The sequence below is a fragment of the Polypterus senegalus genome, chromosome 1 (assembly GCF_016835505.1).
Source record: "Polypterus senegalus isolate Bchr_013 chromosome 1, ASM1683550v1, whole genome shotgun sequence".
NCBI classification, from domain to species: Eukaryota; Metazoa; Chordata; class Cladistia; order Polypteriformes; family Polypteridae; genus Polypterus; species Polypterus senegalus.
In genome coordinates, this window is record NC_053154.1 from 146,954,274 (window position 1) to 146,982,269 (window position 27,996).

At 35.7% G+C, this 27,996-nt stretch overlaps 1 protein-coding gene across 13 annotated transcripts in view; it reads right to left on the reverse strand.

Moving 5' to 3' along the window:
• trip12 (thyroid hormone receptor interactor 12) overlaps nucleotides 1-27,996 on the reverse strand; it is a 268,901-nt gene that overhangs the window by 64,405 nt on the left and 176,500 nt on the right. For 8 of the 13 annotated variants that reach the window (XM_039760085.1, XM_039760076.1, XM_039760068.1 and 5 more), the window contains 4 exons: nucleotides 14,671-14,824; nucleotides 11,169-11,397; nucleotides 9,694-9,812; nucleotides 3,708-3,912 (listed from right to left, as the gene is read on the reverse strand). In XM_039760085.1, coding sequence (XP_039616019.1) covers nucleotides 3,708-3,912; nucleotides 9,694-9,812; nucleotides 11,169-11,397; nucleotides 14,671-14,824 — 707 coding nt within the window. The remainder of the gene's footprint in view (nucleotides 1-3,707; nucleotides 3,913-9,693; nucleotides 9,813-11,168; nucleotides 11,398-14,670; nucleotides 14,825-27,996) is intronic. The other 5 variants (XM_039760102.1, XM_039760094.1, XM_039760059.1 and 2 more) reach the window with 1 other exon arrangement.

A 27,996-nucleotide genomic window follows, 5' to 3' on the forward strand; every position in this document is an offset into this window, starting at 1 on the left:
TTGCATTTTTGTTCATTTCACCAAGCCTACTTGAGCATAAACCATTATATTGGAAACATTGTTTTGGTAATATATTTTTCTTATTTCTCTTATTTTTGGCCCAACTTTAAAACATATCTACGTGAAGACTGAGCAGGAATATTAAAACAAGTGGTGGGATACTAAATTATGAGAGCATACTAAAGGAAGTTCAAACACCATATATACTTTAAAGTTAAATACTGTATGATGCAAAGAAACTTCCTTCTCTCTTGATCAGTTATAGTTCTTATTTTATAAGATGTTAAGACTGAAGCTATTAAAGAAAAGAATAGTGAGAAAGATAGAATGCGAAACATGTCACTCTTTGTAAAGTATGGTAAGAATGGTACAATTTGTGCGACCATGTAATGTGTGGTGCGGCCATATATGCCAATCTAGACTTACTGTGGCGAATTATAAAAGAAAGCAGCTTTTTAACTGCCACGACACTCACTTGGTATCTGTCCCTCTTCATTGCTCACCAGCTATCTCTCTCACTTTCTCTCATGTAAATGTCTCACACAGCTCAATGAGGTCTTCTGCCCTGTCAGCAGAGCATAATTGCAGACTTCCTGCAGTGAGGCCAGCATGCAGCTTTAAAGAAAAACAGACCCACGAGAGAGAGAGAGAAAGACAGAGAAAAAAAACAGGAATGGGTTCAGCATTTAATCTTGAACCACTATACTTTCGAAACCTCGGGCTTGTGACATACAGCTAAGCTCGCTGTCTAAAAATATAACCACCACCACTCATCTATTCAAAAATGGAAACACATCAGTTCTTTATCTGCTATCTTTAGTAGCAGATTGGCAAATATAAACTGAAAATGACAATGATTTCAAATGTAATTTAAGATTTAACTGGTAAAGAAAAAGACAATTTATAAAGCAATAGTAAGGCATTACTGAGCAGTAACTTGAGAGAGGAGAAGTACTGGAGAGCTGGAAAGATGCAAATGTGACTTGAATATAAAATATATCCTAGTAATTTTAGGCCAATAAGTCTTACTTATATGGAAACTAAGAAATAAATTAGAAATGTACTGTGAAAATAACATACTAAATAACAGCCAGCATTATAAATGTACTGTGGAAATATTGGTTTACGAGAGGAATAGCCTGACAAACCTAGGCATCAGAAGTAACCTACAAAACTGGATGTCAAGTTGATTTATCAACAGGAGATGTAGAGTACAATTAAAAGGAGAATGCTCCACATGGAGAAAAGACAGCTACATTTTGATTTATATTATTAACATGGATGCCAGTATGGTTAATAAACTTATGAAATTCGCAAATTGAAGGAATGGCTGACACTGAGAAGGCAGAAGGAAAAATTCCAAAAGACGTTAACAAGCTAAAGAATTGGGCAAACATTTTGAAAATAGTTTAATGCAGAGAAGTGCAAAGTCACTTGGAAAATGCAATTTAATATAGAAAAGTGTAAAGTGATACAAGTGGGTAAAAGGATTGTCAATTATAAAAAAACAAATGGGAGACACAGTCCTACAGGATACAACCTCTGGAAATAGGTTGACACAACATTTTCATCATCTAAGCAATGTGCAGAAATTATTTTAAAAATGTCAAATAAAATGTTAAGTTATATCAAAGAAGAATTTAAATTGAGGAACACTGCGCTTTGACTATATAATGTACTAGTGAGACCGTATCTGGAGTACTGTATGCCACTCTGGTCACCACATTGCAAGAAAGACAGCAATATTTGTAGCTGTGTAAAGGAGCACAACCAGGTTCATGTCAGGACTTAGGGACATATCACATTCTGACAAACTCAAAGAGAATAAATCATGTTTGGTCTCAAGCAGATAAAACTGTATGTGATGTAATCAAGGCCTTCAAAATCCTCACAGCACTGACAAAGTATCTCCAGCATAATTCTACCAGTTTAAGAGTGAATAACTAAGTCATAACTACCAGTAGAAATTAAGGCAAAGTGCATTTAAAACTGAAGCTAGGAAGCACATCTTTATGCAAAGAGCTGTGGGAATCTGGAACTAACTACAGATATATGTAGTTGAAGCAGAAACCTTGACAATCTTTTTGAAGTATCCAGATCAGAAAGCTAAACAAACAAGCTCGATGAACTGAATGGTCTCCTCTCATTTTGTCAAATTTCTTATGTTTTCATGTGGAGAGATCTAATTACTATCACTAGTGCTGAAGAGTCACTAGTTGTAAATAACTTGACCCAAAAACAAAAAAAAAAAAAAACTGAAAACAGACTAAATGTATCAGCATGCTTTTATTACTTTGGCAAATGTTTCAAATAAATAGGTTAATGCTTCTCATTATCCTAGGCTGCATGGGGTCAGAGGCAAACTTGTTTGTATGTTTCTAATTTTGAAACTTTTGAAAATAGATGGTAATTCAAGAAATTGGTAGGAACTCAAGAGAGCAGCTCAGACACCACAGCCTATTGAAAGCAAAAAATTAATAAACTAACCTTAAACTACACTGTACAAAAGACAGTGTAATAATACGTGACGATCAACATCATTTAGTCAAATACTAATTCATTATGTTTATGATAAATTCAAAGAATAGGCAAAACTAAACATTCAAATGGCATGCTGGAGAGAGCCAGGCCCAGTTCCATATGCATATGAAACCTGTAACTTTTCAGGAGTCTCAAGAATAGGTTTCACCAAAAACATACCTATTGAACAGCAGTCCAATAGACTTAACATGAAAACTGATGAGAAGTCCTGACAAAGGCTAATAAACCTCATTGAGAATAAGACTAAAGTTGGCCAGCTAACAAATAAACTCATCAGTACTGAAAAAGGTAGGGAGATAGTGAAGCAACCGTTTTATATTTACTGCATGGAAATAATCCATACTTTTTTTTTTTTTATTTTAAACTGTATCCGAAATCTCAAGTTACTTCTTGTCAACATAGGGAATGGCAGTACACAAACCAAGCTATTCAGAAGAGAGTAAAAAAAAAAACACCATCTAAACTACAAAAGTTAGAAAAGTCAAGCTGATGTACTGTATTCCAGGCTTTGTTATCGATACCAAAAATCCAGGTTCATATGTAATTTTTAAGTTCAAATACATATTTTTGCTTTGAAACATTATGAAAGCTATAATTGTACATGCAAAGGCATTTCTTTACACTTTAATTGCTTATGACAATGAAGAAAATTTCAAGTACATGCATACAGGCAGCTGTTGACAACTAATGTTTAAAAAAAGATCCATCCATGAAATTTAAGCTGTAAGGAATAGTAGCTGTAATGGATATATTAGCTGGTTAAATTTTCACCATCCATATTCTGAATAGCAATTTGGGCATACTACCCAAGAAGTCCGCCCATTAAGAGATGGGAAAAGTTTTAAGATTATCAATTTGCATTTGTAAGCTCCATTTAATAAAATCCTTTAAATAACTAACTATACAAATTTATAGCACTTAATGCTATTAATGCTAGCACTAATGATAAAATACTTCCAATAAAATTCAAAATCTCTTATTTTTGGTAATGTTTTGTTCATCAAAACAAAAGCTTGCCCGTTTCCAACTATTAAAAGTCTTTCACTTCTTTATAGAGTGTCATATATTCCTTTACATATACTAAAAACTGCCCACGTAGTTAAAGACTTGGTTTTGAGGAAAGGGGTGGGGAACAAAGCATTTTTAAAATCAAAGTACACACTGACCCCTGGGGACTAAGATCCAATGAGTCATCCATGCTGTGTTGGAAACTTGGAGAGCCGAGGTCAGACGTAGCATTAGTAACAGCAGCGGTGGTTGCTGTAGTAATGGTGGTTGTACAAAGACTTCCAGTTCCACTAGTGCAAGCTTTTGTGGGGCAACTAAGAAAAGTTTCTGATTCAGCCAAGTTCTTCACTTGATGCATCACACCTTAAAGGGGAAGAAAAAAAAAAGTTTTCAATGGGAAAAAAAAAAAGTTTTCATCACAAGCTCTTTTAACTACATTCATTCTTCTCATAATCTGCTTATTAAGTGCAGGATTATGCAGGGCCAATACCTACTTTGGCAACCCTGGGAAAAGAAAAGCTTTGAATGATTATTACATTAAACAGCGAAACAATACTTAGTTAATTAAAGCTGTTAATGGTTCATCACATTAGCATCACAGGACCATGCATTTTCTGGTTTTAAATACAGAGAGCATTAAAAATGAAAACAAAACTTTTAGTTTTACAATATGAAATTATTTTAACTTAATGACAAAGTTTAGGCTATTCTGACATCCTATTACCTTGTTATATGTTGACATAAACACTCGCACATCAACTGTAAGAACAGAGCCTGAGGTGAGGCACATGGCAATACTGTACCAGATGATTTTTTTCATCTCTTTTCTAGCTCCATATTTCATTTTAAGACAAACATTATTTATTAATGGTTACAACTGTAACGTGCCTAAGAACTTCCAAACAACAGAAGCTAAAAATGGTTTTGTTGTAAGTATCCAATTTGCGATGCGAGACCGGTTGACAAAACATAGGCAGTTTTAAATTTTTATCTTGTGATCTCTGTAGTCCCATCAGGACTGATTCCTTTACTGAAGTTTTTTTTTTTTTATCACAGACAGATCTGCATGATGTAAGGAGCTTCAGGATTTTGTTCACACTTATTTCACTGCTGACTTCAAGATCCCCATTAAGGATCCCAGCAGTAAATACATGTCATGCCTTTCAAAAAAAACAAAAAAAAACAAAAAACTAGTAATTATCACTGAAGTTCCTATTATAATGTTCAGTGCTTTATGTGGCGCATGATCAACTGTCATATACATATATACAAATACATACATACACACATTAAATATATATATATATATATATATATAAATATATATATATTAAATATTATATATATATAATTATTATATATATATATATATATATATATATATATATATATATATATATTTTTTTTTTTACACACACATACATACAGTGCTACTATTAGTTAAAACTCCCAGCAGCCGAAGGTGGTCAGAGGGGTTTAAAAGGAGGGGCAGGTGTCCGAAATGAAGGGAAGTGTTTTTTGTTGTTGTATTTTGTGTTCCGTTTACCTGTCGGACTGCTTTCTGTTAATTAAGCTATATTTAGTTGGCATGTCCTGGATCGTATTCGTTGTTGGGGTCTGGATCGTCTTCTGTGCTCTGAAGACTGATAGTGGATTCATTGGCTTCCCCACAAGAAAAGGAGCACTCCTGAGCCATTCATCTGTCTACCGGTAGGACTGTTTTTTCATTCCCTTTCAGCGTGCAGATCTGTGGAATTACTATCATCTTTCATTGCATCCAGTGTTGTTTTTCATGGACTTTGCTGTGAGTTGTTTGTGTTAATATGTTTAATGTAATTTCGCCGTAGGGGTACAGGGATGGTATTATTGTTTTCATTTATATAATTTCATTATATTCTTTGATTGTTGTTAGTGCCCAGTGTGCATTATTTGTCTCCGTTTGTGAGTGTGTGCGGGTCGGGCCAAGGCTGGGAGCGTCCCTAGGACCCTCTATAAAAATAAATAAATCACTGTCATCTTGATGGTGTGAATCTTAGTGGCACCGGACCGCAACATATCTACATAAGTACATATACATACACACACACACATACACACATACATATAGACACAGTCATATGAAAAAGTTTGGGAACCCTCTTAATTCTTTGGATTTTTGTTTATCATTGGCTGAGCTTTCAAAGTAGCAACTTCCAATGCCTTATGGATACAGTAGTATTTCAGCAATTTAAATTTATTGGATTAACTGAAAATATGCCATCATAACAAAATTAGACAGGGCATAAATTTGGGCACCCCAACAGAGATATTACATCAATACTTAGTTGAGCCTCCTTTTTGTAAATATAACAGCCTCTAGACGCCTCCTATAGCCTTTGATGAGTGTCTGGATTCTGGATGGAGGTATTTTTGACCATTCTTCTATACAAAATCTCTCCAGTTCAGTTCAATTTGATGGTTGCCGAGCATGGACAGCCTGCTTCAAATCATCCCATATATTTTCAATGATATTCAAGTCAGGGACTGTGACAGCCATTCCAGAACATTGTACTTCGCCCTCAACATGAATGCCTTTGTAGATTTCGAACTGTGTTTTGGGTCATTGTCTTGTTGGAATATCCAACCCCTACACAACGTCAACTTAGTGACTGATGCTTGAACATTATCCTGAAGAATTTGATGATATTCGGTTGAATTCATCTGACCCTCAACTTTAACAAGGGCCCCAAGTCCCTGAACTAGCTACACAGCATGATGGAACCTCCACTAAATTTGACAGCAGGTAGCAGGTGTTCTTCTTGGAATGCGGTGTTGTTTATCTGCCATGGAAAGCGCTTTGTTATCACCAAATAACTTTGTCTCATCAGTCCAAAGTACTTTGTTCCAAAATTAATCTGGCTTGTCTAAATGAGTATTTGCATACAACAAGCGACTTGTTTGTGGCGCGAGTGCAGAAAGTGCTTCTTTCTCATCGCCCTGCTATACTGATGTTCCTTGTGTTAATTGCGCTGAAATGTAGAACGATGTACAGATACACCATCTGCAGCAAGATGTTCTTGCAGGTCTTTGGAGGTGATCTGTGGGTTGTCTATAACCATTCTCACAATCCCGTGTATATGCCGCTCCTGTACTTTTTTTGGACTGCCAGAGCTGCTGGGTTTAACAGCAACTGTGCCTGTGGCCTGCCATTTCCTGATTACATTCCTTACAATTGAAACTGACAGTTTAAACCTCTGAGATAGCTTTTTTGTAGTCTTCCCCTAAACCATGATACTGAACAATCTTTGTTTTCAGATCTGCTTGCTTTGAGGATCCCATGCTGTCACTCTTCGGAAGAAAGTCAAAGGGAAGCACAACTTACAATTGGCCACCTTAAATACCTTTTCTCATGACTAGACACACCTGTCTATGAAGTTCAAGGTTTAACAAGAAAATCAAACCAATTTGGTGTTGCAAGTAATCAGTATTGAGCAGTTACATGCATTCAAATCAGCAAAATTACCAGGATACCCAAATTTTTGCACACCCAGGTTTTCACATTTTATTTATTTTCATACAACTAAATAGTGCTTCACTAAAAATCTTTGTTCGGAAAACAGCCCATTACTCAGATGTTCGTAGGAAATGAAAGACATACCACTGTTATCTTTTCTGTTGAAAGTAGAGTAAAGTATTATGCAGTCTGAAAGGGGTTCCCAAAGTTTTTCATATGACTGTATATATCTATATCTATCTATCTATCTATATCTATATACAGGTGCCGGTCCATAAAGTTAGAATATCATGACAAAGTTGATTCCATTCAAAAGTGAAAGTAATTCCATTCACAAAAGTGAATTAAATCAACTTTGTGTATATTAGATTTATTCATTACTATACAGGCACTATCTATATATCACTATATCTATATATATCTATATATATATATATATATATATATATATGTATATCTAAATATACAGTACATCACACACAATACACACACATTAACAAATTCCTTAAACCATCTACACAATTTTCTCTCAAATGCTACAATCAATATTTACTAAATTTTTCATCTTAAACATTTACCTAGGAGTTGAAAGAAACCCCAAATAAGACCTTTACATCTGATCACTTGTAGAAAACCAAAACAAAAATTGCCTAAATACATAAACAAAAAACTAAATAGCAAATTGAAATTTAGCATATTAATAGAGCCTGAATTTATAGATTTTCAATACTTTTGTCTTACTTTGGCATAACTAAAATATACTTGTGGGTATTGTGAATTATCAACCAACAGAAGGGAAGTGGTTCTCAGGTTCTGGTACACCCATGTGGGTGCAGGTTGTTACTCTATACAGTGCTACAAATCAATAATTGATCTATTTAATTGGCTGGAATATTTTCCAGCTGCAATTTTGCATTCAGAAAAATTAGTATGAATCACTTTTTTTTTTTTTTTTTTTTTTTTAAAAAAAGATTTTATATGAAGAGAGACTAGAATGTAAGGCTACTACATTATGTATGCTAATGTTACTACTAAATCAATTCTGTGGACATTAGAAAATCTTATAAATATCTCCCTTTTAAACCTTATTATGGAAGTGTGATGCCATGTTACTAATTCACCATTGCATCATATGTAATTTCATGAGGAACAGAACTTCACTGAAACTTCTGCATAATTAAATAAAAAGCATTAGCATTTATTCAGTTAAGTAAAGGCCATTTCAAATTAGATGGCTTTTCCAGTGACTTTTAGTCATACCAGTCTTCATTTGCATAATCTTGTAGAGTCGGCGATGTACAACAGTGAAACCAGTTGTGTGATGTGATGTGCCCAGCAACGTTGCGGGTTCAAATCTGGGCACTCGTCATTTTGAGCAGTGAGCTGCAATTATTATTACTACTAGGGGGCTTCGCTCGCCAACCTCTGTGTTTGGTTTTCCGGATACACACTTGTAATATTTTTTTTTTCTTTGAATTGTTGCTATTTCATTAGTTTCACTTTCATTTCAGAACATCTGTAAAAACAATACTGTATTTGAAATCTTTCGTGTCCCAATAAGCTGAATCTTTTAAATGAGGTCTGTGAGACTTGTGTTTAATGAATTTTGTACCATAATGTAGGAAAAGTTTCTCTGTTTGGAATTTCAGCACAGACAAAATGTAAGACGTTTCTTGTAGTTGGTCACCAAGTTTGCACACATCTCAGGAGTGATTTTGGCCCATTCCTCATTACAGAAACTCTCTGAATCCTTTAGGCTTCTTGGCTGCTGCTTGGCAACTCGAAGCTTCAGCTCCCTCAACACATTTTTTGATAGGATTGAGGTCCGGGGACTGGTTAGACCACCCCATGACCTTAATGTGCTTCTTCTTTACCCACTTCACTCCTTTGTTGACTTGCGGTATGTTTTGGATCTGTGATGTGATTGATTGACTGACTGATTGGCAACCTGTGGGAGCCATAATTCTGGCTGGGTTGTACACAGTGACATGCAAATCAATTTATAACTTATGTAATGCATTTTTTCTAAATTTTTGGTTGATTTTCTGTCTCTTTCCATTACAATGAAAATACCATAAAAATTAGAGACTGTTCATTTCTTTGTTAAGTGAGCAAACTTACAAATTCAGCAATGAATCAAAGAATTATTTGCCTCATTGTACATGCTGTATATATTTCTTCATCAAAATATAAACTGAGTTTTCTACATTTGTAATTTACATTCACTTTGAATAAAATAATGGCTGAGAGCACAAGACATAAAGCTCCACAGAGAAGGTTGTGAAGGTATCTTGGCTGAGAGCAGAAGACATAAAGCTCCACAGAGAAGGTTGTGAAGGTATCTTAAGTGTTCATTTTAAACTCTTGATGCTAAATTTAATACTCTTGAAACTTTTTAGTAAAAGATGCACCAAGCTTGATTTATTTTCATTAGACTCTTATCACTTCAGTAAAAATGACAACTTCATAAAATCTAAGAATAAATAAAACACGGTATGTACTGAAAATGTCAAGCAACAATCTAGGCTGGAGCAGAAGGTCAACCGATGTGAAAACATTACTGCATGTTAATTTATAAAATTTAAGGAAAAATACATCACAGCAATCACAGTAAATATCTTATTTTAAGAAGCAGAAAAGATTTTGATTACCTTCTCTTCGAAAATAAACACTGAATATATCTGGCAACTTCTGCATTAAAATTTCTGCCATTTGTAGTGCCCCCACAACTATTTTGAGATCCTGACTTGAAAGCATAGAAGCAATGTGGCTGAAACAGAAGACAAAACTAAGGTTTACTATGGTAAGATACAAATCTATTTAAAATGAGTTGAAGTTTTGTAAAAATGTATTGTCTTAAGAATGACAAATTTTCATATTTTGTTTCTTCAAATATACTCCCTAAATTTCAAGTTGTAATTTTTGTAATTCTAAATATCTTATTTTGATTTAGTACTTTAAATCTCTGCTTTATTGGGTAATAAGAAATCTCTGTGGCATTCCAAGTGTGGATTGTAAGCATTTTAAACTCAAGTTTACTCTCACAATACTAGCCCTCTCTAGACTGTAGTTTACTAAGATATAAAAAATAAATACCAAAGACAACAGTGAAAGCAACATTACATTTTCATTCATTCTCAGTATGTTGGCAATTCAGTGAAGGTACCACCATTATTAAGATTATTGTGCTCTCGGTACTTTGGAGTTTCCAATAAACAATGTTCCATCAAATGCATAAATATTTTATTGCCAACAAAAAAACTACACACAACTTTTTAAGCACTGATTTAGTTCTGATGAATACAGCATTAACCATTATGTCATAGATAAGTAGCGGTGCAAACTTGCTGTGACGCAATGCATACTAATACAGAAAGCATCGTCTTTACTTAAAGCAGCTGCCATAACTTATTAAAAAATTATCTACAGAATCTGGAGATACCCGCACCTGATAGTTTTACCCATGTAATACTGGACTAAGCAGAGAGGTCAAAGGAAAAAACTATCTATAAATGACCCTAATAACAGTTCCCATTAAGTCAAAGGGCAGATCAAATTTTGTCCAGAACAGGGATACTAGGACTCTCTTCTGGATCAAGGATTGAGCCTTGGGGTTGCCAACAAGCACACCGTGATCAGGTAAGCCCACACAGCCCAGTTAGAATCATTATTTTTTTTAAAAAAAAAAAAAAGAAAAGGCTATGGAGCCACCATGTGAGCTCAACAATTTGCACAGTGAAAGATGAAGGTTTTATACAATGCTGGGAAGGTGTCAAGACAATAGTGGTGCAAATCCAAGCATACCTGACGTTCATTATGGAAGCTTATTATATTGTATCGAAATAAGCAGCTAAATGTAAAATTCAAGCTTTATGAAAGCTAATTAAGATATCATTTTAAAATAATGAGCTAGTATGTGTAATTTTGCAGCTGGAAAAAACAAAAAAAAAAAAAAACACCAAAACATTAAAGCAACATGGCAAATTTATACCAATACTAGATGATTAAAAAATTATCAGATAAACACTACTACATCATCATAAAAATGTGTCATAAGGAAAAAATCAATTTCATAGAACAAATGAACACTGAAACATGCATTTTATTAGTATAAAGCCTTACCCACCTAGAAACTGCATGATTTTTTAACACATCTTTCAGAAGCTCTGCATCTGCAAAATAAATAATCCTAAGAATTGCTCTAAGGCACTTATGTCTGACAGCAGGACCAGCTGAAGAACTGTATACTTCATACAGCACACCAAACAAAGTCTTAATAAAGCATTTAGCTAGTTCTGGATCTTCTTTCATCAGCTGTGCTCTTGCATCTTCCTTCTTCACCTCCAAATGTCCACCTTTAAAGTTTAAAATAATGGTTGAGGAAGTTAATTGTAATTTTTCATAACAATAAAATAATGCAGTTTTATTCTAAAATGCCAAAATTTGCAAGGTAAAAAGTGTCAACAGAATATTAAGTAGGAGAAACAAGTGTAAATTACACAATTTACTTTTTACCTGTTGATTTAACATTTAAAGTCTTGTACATTGCTGTCTTTCAGTAAAACCTGATTGTTCCTAGATGTTGACATTTCAAAAAAATTTCACTTAAGTAGCATCTGCAATCAACAGTATATATGCAAACACATACTCGTGCATCTACCTATACATTACACATTTGGAAATGTAAACAATGTGGCTACGCAATATATTGAACCCAAAATGAGAAAAGTTGAATGCAGGTGCAAGAGCGACAAGTATACATAAAATGCCACACTGTAAGGAATGTTATGCATATACTAAAATAATTATTGGTTAAATGTGCAGTTTAAAATAAATTTACAATACAAAATTACTAAAACTCATTATTCATGCTTCAAATTAATGCATTTACAATGTTCAATTAATTTGGAAAATTGTTGGCTGATGTAACACTTCAATAACTACAGAAACAAAAACACAGGTGAACTGTTTAATATTTTTTAACACTAGAATCCCTGAAGCCTATGAAAAAAGTCATGATCTCTGGCCACCTTGAATTCCCTTACACCTCAGCAGTGTCTTTGTTTTGGAAATGTGTCAGTCAGCACTGGCACTCACTCATCCCCCCCACGGAGGAAGATGAAGTCATCTCAGATGTTGAAGTTTCTTTATCTGGCAGGGTGTTTGGAATTGTATAGTGTGAATAATATATCGTTATTTGGAATACATACATTTCATCTATGTTCCGTGTACAATGATCTGGGGAAATGTACAATGACAGGAAATGCAAGGCAAGAAATATTGGACACAAAACTAAAATAGAAACTTTTTGCATGTTACAAGACTGAAGTCCAAATATCAAAAACACTTTCACAAAAAGGTACAGGTATAAAAAACAAGTGTACTTTTGTTCAAGAATATAACCAAAGAAAAAGAAATTGGGTTAGGGGACGATGCAACAAGTCCACTGGGCTGGTGCAGAGGTTAAGAACTGCTGTCTCATAGTCAAGAGGTTGCAGGTTGGATTCCTGGTCTTTCTTGCATTAACTGTTTTAAGTAGTTAGCTGCGATTATTATTACTATTATAGAATAAAAACATACATTTGATTAGAGTCTGTAACAGCCAGTGTAAATTTATGGTAAAGAAAACCCAAAAACACAGTAACCTTTACATTATTCACTTGTATTCTCTCAGTCAAGTCCACGCTACCCCCAATCTGACACTGTTAGGTGAAGTCAGATGAGGGTTCTACATCGAACAAAGAGAACAGAAGCACTCACCGTAAGAAACATCCAGTCACACATAGGAACAAGGCAGCTACACCAGGAGTAAAGGCACAGTCTGCATGCAACAGAGGTTGGGCGTCATTTTGCCAGTGAATCTACCAAACACACATCCTTCAACAAAACAGTAGGGCCTACAGAGCTTACCAAGGTATTGTTCCAAATGCTGTTTGTGATTATGCTTTTTGATGGTCTTTATATTAAAAAAAAATATTTATAGGTTACTTATATAAAATCCATATTGAATGTTGTTGGCCTATATTTATTTACTTATCTTCCTATAGCATAAAGTCACAAGACGACTGCAGATCTTCCTGTGTTTGATTGACATAGGCATGCTGACAAACTACATCTGTAATGCCACTCATTATTTAAGAAATGATCAATTACGTTAAGTGTGATGGTAGCTTCCACCTGCAGCTAAAGTCACTTCAGTTTGCAGTTTCAGTCACTAGTGTTTCAATCTGGCAGCGCCAAGCTGACTGTGTATGTGTCCTAAAAGAAGAAGTCTGTCTACATTCGCTGTACCATTGCACGCGTACTGAAGAGTCTATAGCTGCAGGTGGAAACTACCATTGCACTTTATTTATGGTACCAAGCAGAGCTGTGTTGTGGTGCAGCAGTCAATTAGCCAGCAAAAGCGACAAGAAGTTGCCTGTTCTTAGGATTCTGCCTTTGTCCAGAAATGGCTCCATAAGCTTTATGACCAGTCTCGGATAGACTTCCTCCCATGGAACGACTGGGTTCTTTTACTAAATAAGGAATGGCACTCCTGAGGATCGGGGGATTATACACTTCATGTCAACATTTTGTCATTAGTACCATTACATGCAAAAAGCTTATTTTAGTTATGTGTTCAACATTTCTTGCCTCGCCATTTCCTGCCATACTACATTTACCCAGATTGTTGTAGACACAGAACACACATGTCTACAGCATGTATTCCAAATAACAATATTTTATTTACCCTATACAATTCCAGGCACCTCACACCCAGAAAAACAGACTTAAGCTGGGTGAACATTTTGTCCGACTTGAGCTGCATCAGTGAGGAATAAGATAGCAGGCTGCTTGCTCCCAGTGCTAAACGACACATTTGCAAAACAAATGATGTGTATGTGCAAAGGAATTTAAGGTGGACTGGGATTACGACTTTTATCATATGCTTCTGGGATTCTAGTTTTAAAAAGTTGAACACCGTCTCATTGTTTTTGTATGTTGTTATTATTATTATAACAACTATAGATGTCCCAAATAAATCATCATTTGAAATGAGTGGTCAGATGTCATCATAAATGCAAGCTTGGTAGAAATGTTCTGCATCTTGTTAAAAATGTGAGGTAGGTACAGTTAATATGCAAAGACAACTTAAGAAATGACCCTTGTCTAAGTGATCTTTAGAGGGAGGTTTATGATGAAAACCAATGCACACATTGCAGCCAGATAAGGTATCAGAACTATCATCTCATGCTTTTTTTATCACTAAATCCCAACTCTATGAACCTGAAAACTGGATTAAAATAAACAGCACTTATATTGGCATTTTTTAAGTATTCAAAATTAATGAAATTACAATTAAATACATAATTTAAATTATAAGTCTAGGATGTAATGTTAATAATTTTATTAATTTTTTACATAATTGCCCTGCTGCTTCAAAGTTTGCAAACATTATTGCTTATTTTACCAAAAGAAACACTTAACAGTATATGTGCATTCAGTAAAAGTGTTGTATTGATTTGTAAAATGCACAGATGCCAAACTAAAACAAGTAAATGATGGCAAAAAATTTAAACGAACTTTAAATAATTCAACACCGTGATATACCATACTCTTCAGGCTATATATAACATGGAATCGCTTACTTGCACTGGGATTGGCTAAAGGGTTGGGTTTTCGCTGAATTGCTCGTGCCGTCCCTGTATCCTCATTGATCTGCTGCATAGAATTAAAATCAATAGTATAAACACGTCCAAGGGTGGACAAGCTAATCTCATCTTCACCATTCTGATGAGCTGTCTGTGAGCAGAAAGATAAGAGCAAATTATCAATTATTCAATGAAAAGGAAATGCCTGAGACATAGCTGGGACATAAAGATGAAATACAAATCAGTGTTTTTTTGTTTTTTTTTTAAACAACTATGTGAACTTAAAAGATGGAAAAGTGTTTAAAACATTGCGCTCATCTATATTAATACAGATATCAGGCTTTATAAAAAAAAAAAAGCTCAATATCACTGAAACTAAAACATAACACACTAATGTGCAAAAGAAATTCATTTCAGAATTAAGATTTACTGCATGATTATTATTCAATAGTTGATTATAACAGTAATAAAACAAAGAGCCAAAAGAAAAAAATGAAGTTATAAAAACTTTTTATAAAAACTAAAAATGTGAAAATGTACTATAATTCACTACCTTATTTAAAATATTCAGATTTTGCTGGAACATTCCTATGGTATTACTTTAAACAATGCTATATGCTATTTTATTAATTGCTTAAAGCAACAATGCAGGAAAAAGTCACACAGTAAGTTTATCCTGAGCTAAAGCTTTCTGAATGAAGAGTCAATAGACATTTTCTAATATGAATTCAAAAAACATCTCATTCTTCCATTTTCTTAATCTATTCAGCATTAGGCAGAGCTCGGTTTAGTTAAATCCTATCCCTGCAGCAATGTAAAAAAGGCAGGATTAAGTCATATATGAGAAGACAGTATATCAACGGGCACAAATGCTCTTTTAGAGAAACCAAGGAAACTAACCTATAAGTGACTGAATAAACAAAATGGAGTACCTAGATGGGAGAGAGATAAATTATTAAAAAAAAAAAAAACCCAACATGTAAGCAGTGTGAACATGACACAGATAGAAGACAAGCTGGGGGTCTGGAACAGTGCTGTCCTACCTCAGGATTTTTCCAGAAATTCTAACACACACTGGCACATAAGAGACAGTAGTAAATGTATGCAACCTGTAGGATTTAAATATAATCCATATTTACATTTTTAGACCCAACAAACATTTAGACAGAAAACCCTACACTAATTTTGTTCTTTGTGACATTTTAATTCCAAAGCAATAAAATTGAAAAACAATTTAACGTAACATTGTTTTTTATGTTAGGGTAAAAGTGGGAATAAAACAACATCATTCTGAATAATAAGATTATTGATTAGACTAAAATCATGACTTTTGATTGGGCCATTGCATGATGATCACTTTTGGCCTTGAGCAACTTCAATTTTGTTTTGGCCCTGTGTTTGGGGTCACTGTCCTGCTGAAAGATGAGCTTTCATGCAAACTTTAGGTTTTAGCTTGTGATAATGCAGTGTTTGCAATTTCCACCACCGTTTCTTATTTCTATTGTAACCAGATACTGACTTCTAACTGATTAAAATCATCCTGATCATAAAACCAATTCCCATTTAGTAACTGGGTCAGGTATTCTTTTTCGCAAACCACAGACATGCATTTACATGGTTCTTTTTGAGTAATAGTTTCTTTCTGCCACATTCCCAGTTTTAAATAGCATTAACATGGATGCCTGGTGCAATAATCTCTGAGGCTCCTACCAAGTTACTATTGAATCTCTCTGTGCCTTGCGTCATAGCTTTTCTTGCTGGAACAGAGCACTTTGAGGGACTACCTTTTCTAGACAGCATGTAAGTGATGTAGTTTCCACTTCCAGATAACTAACACCCATGTACTGGACAATGGTCCCCAACCTGGGGTCAGCAGTCCCCTGGGCATCCACAGTGATATTTTACTACAATATGATTGTATTAGGGTGGCACAGTGGGTAGCGCTGCTGCCTCGCAGTTAGGACACCTGGGTTCACTTCTCGGGTCGTCCCCGCGTGGAGTTTGCATATTCTCCCCGTGCCCGCATGGGTTTCCTCCCACAGTCCAAAGACATGCAGGTTAGGTGCATTGGTGATTCTAAATTGTTCCTAGTGTGTGCTCGGTGTGTGGGTGTGTGTGTGCACCCCTGCCCGGGGTTTGTTTCCTGCCTTGCACCCTGTGTTGGCCGGGATTGGCTCCAGCAGACCCCCGTGACCCTGCAGTTAGGATATAGCGGGTTGGATAATGGATGGATGGATGATTGTATTATTTAAAAAGTTGTAAACAAAGCTTTTGTCTAGTTCACCTTGTATTTTAATAATATTGTCACTTTATTAGTGCACTTGCCAATTGTGCCTATTGATAAACACATTTTTCAAATGTTAGTTGAAAGCTACTGTGGATGTACACGTTGCATCATGGAATTAAAGCAGTGCACAGCCAGCTAGGCACAGTGCACTGAATGCTAAAACATACGTAATGATGGATCATTTTTTAAAAAGGAAACACACTGAAAAAAACCCACCTGCCAGTTCTGCATTATAAAGCAAAATCTAAATTTAGTAAGTATGATGCTTCATACAAAGAGTTTGGATTTGAGCTGGCTAAGAAAAAAGGCTGACTTGATTACCACAAATGTGTTCTTTGTCAGGAAACTGTCAAACAATTGTCTAAAACCATCTAAATTGAAAAGACATCTAGATCAAAAGGATCCAGCTGATGTTGGGAAATATGTTGGCTTTATCCAAAGGAAAGCAGCTCTGCTTGTGAAAAAAGTGAGCACTTTCACACAGCAAGCAACAGTTTCAGATAGGCATTGAATGCTCTTTTTTGGCATTATACTGCATTGCCTGTGCAAAGTAAGTTCACACAGCTGGAGAAGATCCAATATTACTGGTGACCAAGACACAGTTCAGGAATTGCTTGGTGAGGAAGCTGCCCATAAAACTGACAGTGTATGGAAGGATATCTGACATGGCCAAGGATGTAGCAGACCAATTACTGGAAAAAGTATTTAATAAGTATTTAATTAAAAAAAAAGAAAAAAACCACAACAGCCCTTGGTTTGAATTGCAGCTGGACGAAAGCAAAGATGTAGCTAATGCAGCAGATTTACTGGAGAGGGAAAGGTTGTTAAAGAGCCTTCTTATCTGCAAAAAATTCGGGGTAGGACAACAAGTCAGGGGATTTTTAAAATTTTAAACACATTCAAGCAGACAAATTTGACTGATTGATCTTACTGCATGGGCATCTGTATGGATGACACTGCCGCCGTCATGACAGTCAAGCATAATGGAGTCATCATGTTATTAAAGGCCAAAACTTCAGATGCTATAGATATACACTGCATGCTTCACAGAGAAGCATTTTGTCTCTAAAAGAATGGACAAATTGCAACAAGTTCTTCAAAATATTGTTAAAAATGTAAATAGTATCAAAGCACGTCCCCTTGAACACAGGCTGTTGGCCAAACTGTACAGGGCATGGGGGGCAGTTTTGAAAGCCTTCTGCTAAATTCTGAATTCCTGTGGTTGTCACGCAGGGTAGTTTTACAATAAGTGTTTGATCTCCTCAAAAAGCTGCATGAATTTCTGTTGTCTAGGATCGCAATTTCTCAGCTGTTTTGACAACCAGTTGTGGGTTTTAAAGCTTGCATACCTGGCCTACATATTTCAACTTTCAAATATCTTTAATCAGAGCATGCAAGGCTACGATCATAGCAATCTTATTTTGCAAGAAAGTTTGTTTATACCAAAAAATTTTATACCAAAAAACTTTGGCAGAAAACGCTAAACAAAAGAAATACTATAGTGTTCCCGGTCATTCACCAGGAGCTTGGAACCTCCAATGAACCTAGCAGACATAATCCCATCAACAATATCGTCATGTCTGCCACACCTGAAGAAATACTTCACTGACTATTTCCCAGAGCTGGACAATCGTCATTTAAACTGGATCAAAAATCTATTTGAGTCCAGATCTTGATTGTCTTGATTTGGGGTCACAAAAGGAATTAAATGAAATAGTCAAAGATGGAAGTTTGAAAATGCCATTCATTTGTCAGAATTTTGGAACAATCTCACAAACAAATACCAATGACAGAACATACCTGCGTGGCAGGTTTTTCTGCACTGAAAGTACTGAAAACCAAAAAGAGAAAAACTAAATGTGGAAAATAATTTGAAATCCCAATTAAACAAATACCTGCAACAAAGCTGCTTGAAGATCACTTTGCCTAAGCAGTATAAAAACACAAGTAAAGTTCAAGCATGGTAATTGGGAAGCACCACAAGAAAGAAAGCATTTTAGCTGAAATCCACAAATGACTGTGGTATGATAATACAGGTAATACTCTGGATGCAAGAATCACTAAGATAACCCCCCAATGAACAAAGTAAACGCAGAAACACTGCTCTCTTAACACAAACCACTGAACAATTTTGAAGGATAATTTTTCAAACTGAATTATTTTTTCACAAAAATAGTAATACAATAATTTGTCACTGAAAATAGTATTGTCTAGTGAAGCATTTTTTAATAAGTTTAAAAAAAACGCTGTTCCTGTTCTTGTGGGGTCTACTGTGTATTTGTACAAATGTGTAAACAAAAAAACTTAAACATGTCCATTTTCAAATGAACAATGTCCTCAAATATTGAACTTTGCCTTTAAATTGCACAAATATTGTTAAGCATAATCATGTAATTTTCAGAATTTTTTTTTTTTGCGATGTTTTCCAATTTTTAATGTATTTCTGCTGTGCTCGTCACCTCATTGCCTGTCTCCTTTTATGGCAACCCTTCAGCTTGCACAGGTATGCTTTTCTGTAGCTTGTTTTCATTAATGCTGCAGTGATTAAATCACTTAAAGCAAGACTGTTCCGAGGATTCAAATTAATATGCAATCTTTTAAACCCACTTGCACACCTACATCCATCTACAATTCTAATACTGTGTAATCACCAACTCATCTGTACTGCACATCTTTGGGGATGTGTATGGAAACACCATGCTCACCTCAGGAAGAAACTACCTGGCAATACTAATGACCAGGCACAAGATACAAAACCAGGACTCAAGATCTGTGGATAAGCAGAGCTGTAGCGAGCATGTCTTTAGGTATGTGTATAGAAAAACTATACTCACTCATACATAGCATGCAGACTGCATGGAGACAATGACTAGACATAAGTAAAAAGTGGGATGCCAAATGTGAAAAGCAACAGCACTTTAGACTGCTGTACTCTGCCACCTTGCAAAACAGTGACTCATCTGTACAATATTCAATTTGCTGGTAAATGATATTACCATTGCTAATACTCTATCATTGCATTTTTTACACTACTTCACTTTCAAGCAATTATTCACAAGGGTACCATTTAGAGGGTCTGTAGGCACTGCATTAAAAAAAGTGGCAAATTAATGTATAACATGACTGTAAGGAGACAACTTTATCAGCTTGAAAAACATCCCACAATTCAATTATTTACACTAACCCGTGTACAAAATTTGAGTATACTGTTATTCAAATACAGACCGTTTATCATAATATAAGTGAGCCCAAGGTTAATGCTGAAAACAAACTAAAATGACAAACAAAACATTTTCTTAAAATGAAAAGTGGAAAATGGAAACTAACTTGAGATTAAAACCACCAGCCTAAAAACCAAGTACAGTGGAACCTCGGGTCACGACCGTAATTCGTTCCATAACTCTGGTCGCAACCTGATTTCGTCATGACCCAAAGTAATTTCCCCCATAGGATTGTATGTAAATACAATTAATCCATTCCAGACTGTACGAGCTGTATGTAAATATATATATATATATTTTTTTTAAAGACTTTTAAGCACAAAAATAGTTAATTATACCATAGAATGCACAGTGTAATAGTAAACAAAATGTAAAAATATTGAATAACACTGAGAAAACCTTGAACAGAGAAAACTAACATTGCAAGAGTTCATGCTATAGCCGTACGAATTGCACTCTGTAAACATTTTTTAATGAGTTTTAAGCACAGGGAAAAAAAATGAACATTTGAGAAATCCATAATTTATACAAAAACGAACCATTAACAACCAAGAAAAATAACCGTGCATGAGTCAAGTTCTGGCATGAAAGAAGTGAGGAGGAACTGGGTGGAGAGGAGATTACAGTTTTCAGGTAAAGTCTGTGACGATGCGGGTTCGCTGCATGCTCCCATCTTGCTTCCGGGAGCCCTTAAACCCGTCACTGTCGGTAATGTTACCGATGAGCACGAGAGTGAGGCACTACAATGGAGCAATCGGATGGTGCAAAAAGGGCCAAGTGCTTTTATTAAAATCAACAAAACAACAATCAAAAACAAAGTCCAAATTAAATAAAGTGCAGTGCTTTCAGAATCCTTCAATAAATAAATTATCCCATGAAAACAGAAGTGGAGGTTAAAATCCAATAGAAAAAAGTCTTCATTAAATACAAGGAGATTAAAACAATGCTTGAAGCAGTCTCTTTAAAAACAAGCCCGGTACATTCTTTAACTGCCTTCTCGCGCATGCTCTCTCTCTCGCTGCACAGGGAGAGACTGAACATGTGCGGAAATCATCGTCGTCTGAACCGGAAGGGAAACTGGCTTGTTCGTCACCCGAGTGTGTGGTCGTGAATAGATGTAAAAGTTTGACAAACTTTTTGGCCATAACCCGATTTGTACGTGGTCCAAGACGTATGTGACCTGAGGTTCCACTGTACAATTAAATTAAAATGGATGGAAATTAAACTGTTGTTTGTAATTTTTAAATAAACCAAAACATTTTCCAGTAACATAGAAAGAAGAAAGGGAGGAATTCCCTCATCTCTAACCTCACAAAGGTTGGGGGTAACAATCTTTGTTGTCATCAATTATGTAGATTTTGCACTGAAATTAAAGCGTCTGAAATACTTTGCCCACCCATTATGAATATTACTTATGAAGCAAATAACCTTAAAACTCTGCACAAAATTACTGGTTTGTGAAAACAAAGCAAAACAGATTTTGATGACTAAATATTTCAACAATAAACCCTGAATTGAACAAGAAACCAGTAACGTCTATGTAAAATTACAACTGAGCTGCTTTAGCTTTTTTTAAACTTTTGGATATGAGCAAAACAGACTAAATCTATTCACATACATGAATAAAAAGGCATTTGTGTACATGGCACGAAACCCACAAGTTAATCAAAGGTAACAGTATTTTAACATATCCAAGGTTTTCTTCTTCCAAATAAATAATACGTTTCCATATTGTTTGGTCTGTTACATTAGTAAAATAGGTGATTTGTACACATATACAGTATGCCAAGGCTTGAAGTTTGTACTAGGAAAATGCATACGGTCAAGGAAGTCTTAAAAATGTTGCAGAATGTTAAGTGATATAGAATAAGACTCTACATTAAATTCTAGTGACAGCTTTGACTCTACTGAGGGTGCATTTGCTGAAAGATTCAAAGCTACACTTGATTTTTCAGTATAATTTACAGTGGTGTGCAAAATTTCTGCATCACAAAAGATCTGTGCACCGATTTATTAATTCAGTATTTTAAATGTGAAATCTTGAGCTATGACAATACATTTTCAAATTAAAAATAAACCATTTTCTGCAAACATTTAACTGAAGATTTGAAGAAGTATTCAAGCCCTACACATTAATAATTTGTTGATAACCCTTTTGCTGTAATAACAGCCTTGTGGGGTATGTATGTACCAGTTTCACACATTGTGATTCTTCCCCATTCTTCTTGACAGAATCTATAGAGATCCTCTAGGTTGCTGGGATGGTGGCCCTGGACAGCAGCTTTCAAATACTGCCACAGATTCTCAATAGGGTTAAGATTAGGGCTCTGATTTTACCATTACAAAACAATCACCTCTCTTTTTTTCAGCAATTCCAAGATCACTTTGACCTTATGCTTAGGGGTTACGGTCATGATGAAAGATGAATCTTCTCCTGAGCCATAGGTTTAAAGGAAACTGGAACATGTTCTAGTGCAGTGTTGTGCTGTATTTTGTGTACATCCATTGTCCCTTCAACTCTGACAACATTCCCAGTCCTAGCACATGAAAAGCATCCCCATAGCATGATGCTGCCATCACCATATTTTACCGTCCTAGGTATGGTGTTTCTTGAGGCATTGACAGTGTTAGTTTAACGGCATGCATACCTGTTTCAAGCCTGGCCAAAATGTTATATTTTGCTTAATTCTGACCATAAAACATTCTCTCACATCTTAACTGGGTCTTTCTCATGCTTTAAAGCAAATTACATATGTGCATTTACATGGCCCTTCTCATTGAGGCACATTTTATGGAGAGCTTTTGAAATTATGGACCCATGCAACTTTAACTCCAGTTTCAGCTACAGACTTATGAGAGTGACAGCTGGAGTTTTTGGTACCCTTACTCACTAGTCGATGTCTTACTATGTTTAGTTTTGAGGGAAGGCCTATTCTAATAACAGTCTGTGTGCTGTGATGAACCTTCCACTTTCTGATGATAGCTTCAACAGTGCTTAACACTAGAATTACAATTGTACAATTCTAATTCTAGTGTTAATGGGACATTCAAACGCTTCTTTTGTAGCCATTTCATGCCTTGTACATTTCAATGACTTTGTTTCTTAAATCAACAGAATGTTCCTTTGTATTCATTTTTGCAGTGATTGTCCAACAAAGACTATGGCCCTAACAAAAGGTGCTTTTTATATCCAGCAAGATATACAGGGCACACAAGTGGTACTTAATTATGGCAACGTTTTAGTCATTTGTGATTTGTCATTTGTGTAAACCTGGAGCTTCCAAAGCACAGAGATTTACATACTTGTGCAACAATAACTTGAGTTTTTTTTCCTTCAGTTAAATATCTACAGAAAATGGTTTATTTTGACTTTGAGAATGCATTGTTACAGCATTTGAATTCACATTAAAAACACTGAATGGATAAATGTGCACAAATCTTTTGTCTTGCAAAAAATGATGATGACTTTCAAGGGAATACTTTTCCACACCACTGTATAGTATAACCAAGCGTTGCAAACAAATATATACACACACTTTTCCAAATATGGACAGAAACACTACAACTATGCAGTGCTATAGGATATGAAATCAAAACTTGGTACGAGGAAACCTGATAGATTGGGGCACAAAAGAAAGTTGATCCCGGGGTTGTACTGTTGAAAATCCCTAAAACACCTAATTGTTTTTAGTTAATAATGGTGTGAAAATTTTTTCTCATACATTTTCATTTAAACATTTAAGTGTTATACTCAATACTCTTCAGCCATTTCAAGCTGCTTCTGTTCATTTTCAGGAATCAAATTTAGACACAATAATGCCAAAAAGACCTTGAGGCATAACATGTTAAATAAACATGTGACTTTAATAAATACATTATTAAGTTTGTGCTGTAGTGCACAAAAAATCTGGTCACATTTGCATAGATTGCCATATTGCCTAATAATAATCGTGCTCTCAGAGTAATATAACAAAATATTTGGAAACATCAAGTCCATCCTTAGTTATTGACTGTCCCTCCTTTTGCACTAAATGCTATGAAGCCTGAGCATGAGAGTCGGCAGCTACCTAGACATGTTTTTGAACAGGTTTACACAGCAAAGAATTCTTGTAAAAGGAGAGGTCCTGTCTTGAAGTACAACAAGTATATAAACAATGACTTGACTATTTTATGGAACTCAAATTGGATTAACCTGACAACTTTAAAAACACTTTTAAAACTGCTTGAAAAAAGTCTATAAAGAAGTTGAGGGATGTTTTGAAATGATGATAGGTTACATTAGTGAACAAATTTTCACTTTGCCCCTGCTGAAAGCTGCTGTTTGGTCACCTAAGTTGAGTGAAAACAAAGGTAGAGAACATGTATTAGTATAGCTACAGTCTGTCTCCCTTCCACAATTATTGGCATCATGGAAAAGATGAGTAAAAAGGGCTGTGAGAGTGATCTAAATCTGAAAAAAAGAGATTAAACCTTTAGCTGAAGTAAACTTACTTAGGAGAAAAAAAAATCTCTTATTAAGAAATAATTATATTTAACAAAACCAAATGTGCCACAGTTATTGGCGATCAGGAAGTTCTTATAAATAAGTGTAAAGGAAGAACTTTTCCAATTCTGTCTTAATGTTTTAAGTTGATCACAGTGTTTAGGAAGCTTCAAGCAGAAAGCCATGACTTCCTGTCTCACTGGGTTAAAATTATGAGGTGGCACACAGGCCAAATCCCCGATTCATTCAACAAAACAGGAAAGATAAGAGAACACAATTCAAATGAGAGAAAACCTTCATAAGTCAGGGAATGGCAGCGATAAAATAGCTTGAAAAGGCACAAATCTACAGTGACAGTAATATTCAAAAATTCACATGAACTGGAACTGTTATCAGACAACCCATGTTTAGCACAGTGAGGAGAATGGCACTGATACAGCACATTCCCAGCACCCACCACATGACAAACCAATTCAGGATCGCAGATTAGGACCCAAGTGCAGCCATGTAACAGGTGACACCTCAGCACCGCACTAGTTCGAATTGAATGGAACCAGTGTGAGGTTTTATGGTAGATGGAGTGCCAAACCTGCCACCAACCCATGCAGGACTGGATGCAGATTAACGTCATACACAAGACAGAGCAATTGCAAGTTAACGGTCTTGCTCAAGGTCCCAAAGAAACAGAGTCACTTTTGGCATTTACAGGATTTGAACCAGCAACCTTCTGATTGCCAGTGCAAATCCCTAGCCTCACAGCCACCGCTCCCACGGGGTGAGGGGTTAGGGGAGGAAAAATCCCCAAGGATCAATGTTAGAGAAATACATAAGAAGTAGCATCTTGGCATCAACCAGGTCTCCAAAACTTTCAACTTCTATTTATATATATAAAAAAAATTTTGACAACAAACTCTTAAAGTGGGTATGCAATAAAAGGATGGCTAAACTGAAAAAACCTATTCCTCACTGTCAAAAATGGTGAACTTTCTGTACTATTGTGGGGCTGTTTTTCCTCTAAAGGCCCAGGAACCTAGTTAGGAAATATGGAATCATTAACTTAAAATACCAGGACATTTTAAATTTAAAACTGCCTAATTCTGCAAAGAATTTAAAACTGGATCATTTTGGATTTCCTGGAAATAATCCAAAACATTCATCCAAATCAACACAAAATGGTTAAAGGAACACAAAATCAAGCTATTGCCATGGCTGTCTCAGTCCCCAGACCTAAACCCTATTGAAAATCTGTGTGTTGAGCTGTACAGGAGTAGGCACAAGAGAGCACCTAGGACCTTGCATGATCTGGAAAAACTCTGTAAAGAGGAATGGTTTTAGATTGCCTGCTCTACATTCTCCAGCCTTATAAGATGTTATAGGAGAAGACTCACCGCTGTTTAACTGGCATGGGGACGTTGTACAAAGTATTAACACTAGAATCTCTGAAGACTATGAAAACCTTGTAATCCCGGCCCACTTTAAATCCGCTCTCCCGTCTCCATCAGCATCTTTTGTTTTGTAAAAGTGTCCATCAGCCCAAGCAGTCTGCTATCCCATCCCCCTCACCACCGGAGCTTATCTTAAGCAAAAAAGTTCTCCCACTCAAGCCAAGGCTCCTTATCTGCGTGTGTGGTGCCTGGAGTTGTAGAGGGTAAATAATATATTGTCATTTGGAATACATACATTTCATGTGTGTTCTGTGTCTAAAACAATCTGTGTAAATCGTAGGATGAAGTGCAAGGAAGGAATTGTTGAACACAAAACTAAAAAAGAAATGTTTTTCATATTTTAGTAATAATTGACAAAATGTACCCATGAAGTGTATAATGTGTGAAGACTGAAGTCCAAATATTAAATAAACACTTTCACAAAAGGTATAAGTATGGCAAAACAAGCGCACTTTTATTCAAAGATATAACTGTAGAAAAAGAAATCAGTTCAGGGTACAATGCTGACACAATAGCTTTGTTGGCGCAGCGGTAAGAACTCCTGACTAGTAATCAAAAGGTCACTGGTTTAATTCCAAGCGCGCCTGTTTTGAGTAGTGAACTGCTATTATTCTTACTATTATACAATAAAAACATAAATTTGATTTGATTCTGTAATAGCCGGTGTAAGTTTATGGTACTTTTAAGTTATGTTTTTTTTTAATTCATTTTTATTCTCCCAATCATGTTCTTGCTCCCCCCAATCTGACACTGCAGTTTTCACATAAAGACGTGCTATAACAGAGGTGAACTTGGATGATGATGAGGGTTCTACAACGGAGAAAGAGAACAGAAGCCCTCCCTGCAAGAAACGTCCACTCACACATAAGAACGATGCAGCTGCACCAGGTGTAAAGGTGAAAGATGGCACCGCTTGGATGGAACAGGTTGGGCATCATCCTACCAGTCAATGTGCCACACACATGTCCATCAAAGAAAAAGCAGCGCTTACAAAGCTCCCCAAGGTATCGTGCAAAGTCCTATTTTTGATTATGTTTTCTGATGGCTGATGGATTTACATGTTACTTATATAAAAGCTAGACTGAATGTTATTTACCTAGATTTATTTACTTATTTTTCTACAGTGTAAAGTCACACTTAGACTGCAGAGCTTCCTGTGATTGACAGACACGGGCATGCTCACAAAGAACATGTGCAATGTCACAAAAACTGCATGCGGATACTTCAGTACGAGAACAATAGTACGAGAATGCAGTCATACTTCTTTTTTGGGCACGTAACCTTCCAGATCTAAACACTAGTGTGGAGAGTCGCTTGTGTACTGAGGAGTCTATAGCTGCAGGTGGTAGGTGTCAACACACTTTTGCCGCCCCTTTACGTTGTGCAGAGTTTCCTGCATTTGATCTACAAGGGCATGTTCACAAAGTTGTGCTGGTAGACACGTTTACAAAACAAAAGATGCTGATAGAGAGGTATGAAGGGATTTAAGATGGGCCGGGATTACAAGTTTTTTCATAGGCTTCAGGAATTCTAGTGTTAAATGGAGAGGTAGTAATAATTGTGGCACATGTGGTTTTGCTAAAAATTATTTCTTGTTGAATATGTTTTCAGAATAATTTTACTTCAGTTAAATGTAGCTATTTCTCTAATTTTTTCAGTGTAAAATGAAGGCAATTCAGCAAAAGGGGAATTATTTATAACCGCTTTTATTCATCTTTCCTAGGGGTGCCGATAATTGTAGTTGGGACTGTATTTATGACATCATGAACGTTTAGCAGGTTATACAAAATACAAACCTTCAAAAGCTAATAAGTACATAATGCAGAGTTTAAAATATCTAGTGCTTCCAAAACAAACAGCCTGTTCCCTGATCAGAAGTATACTGCT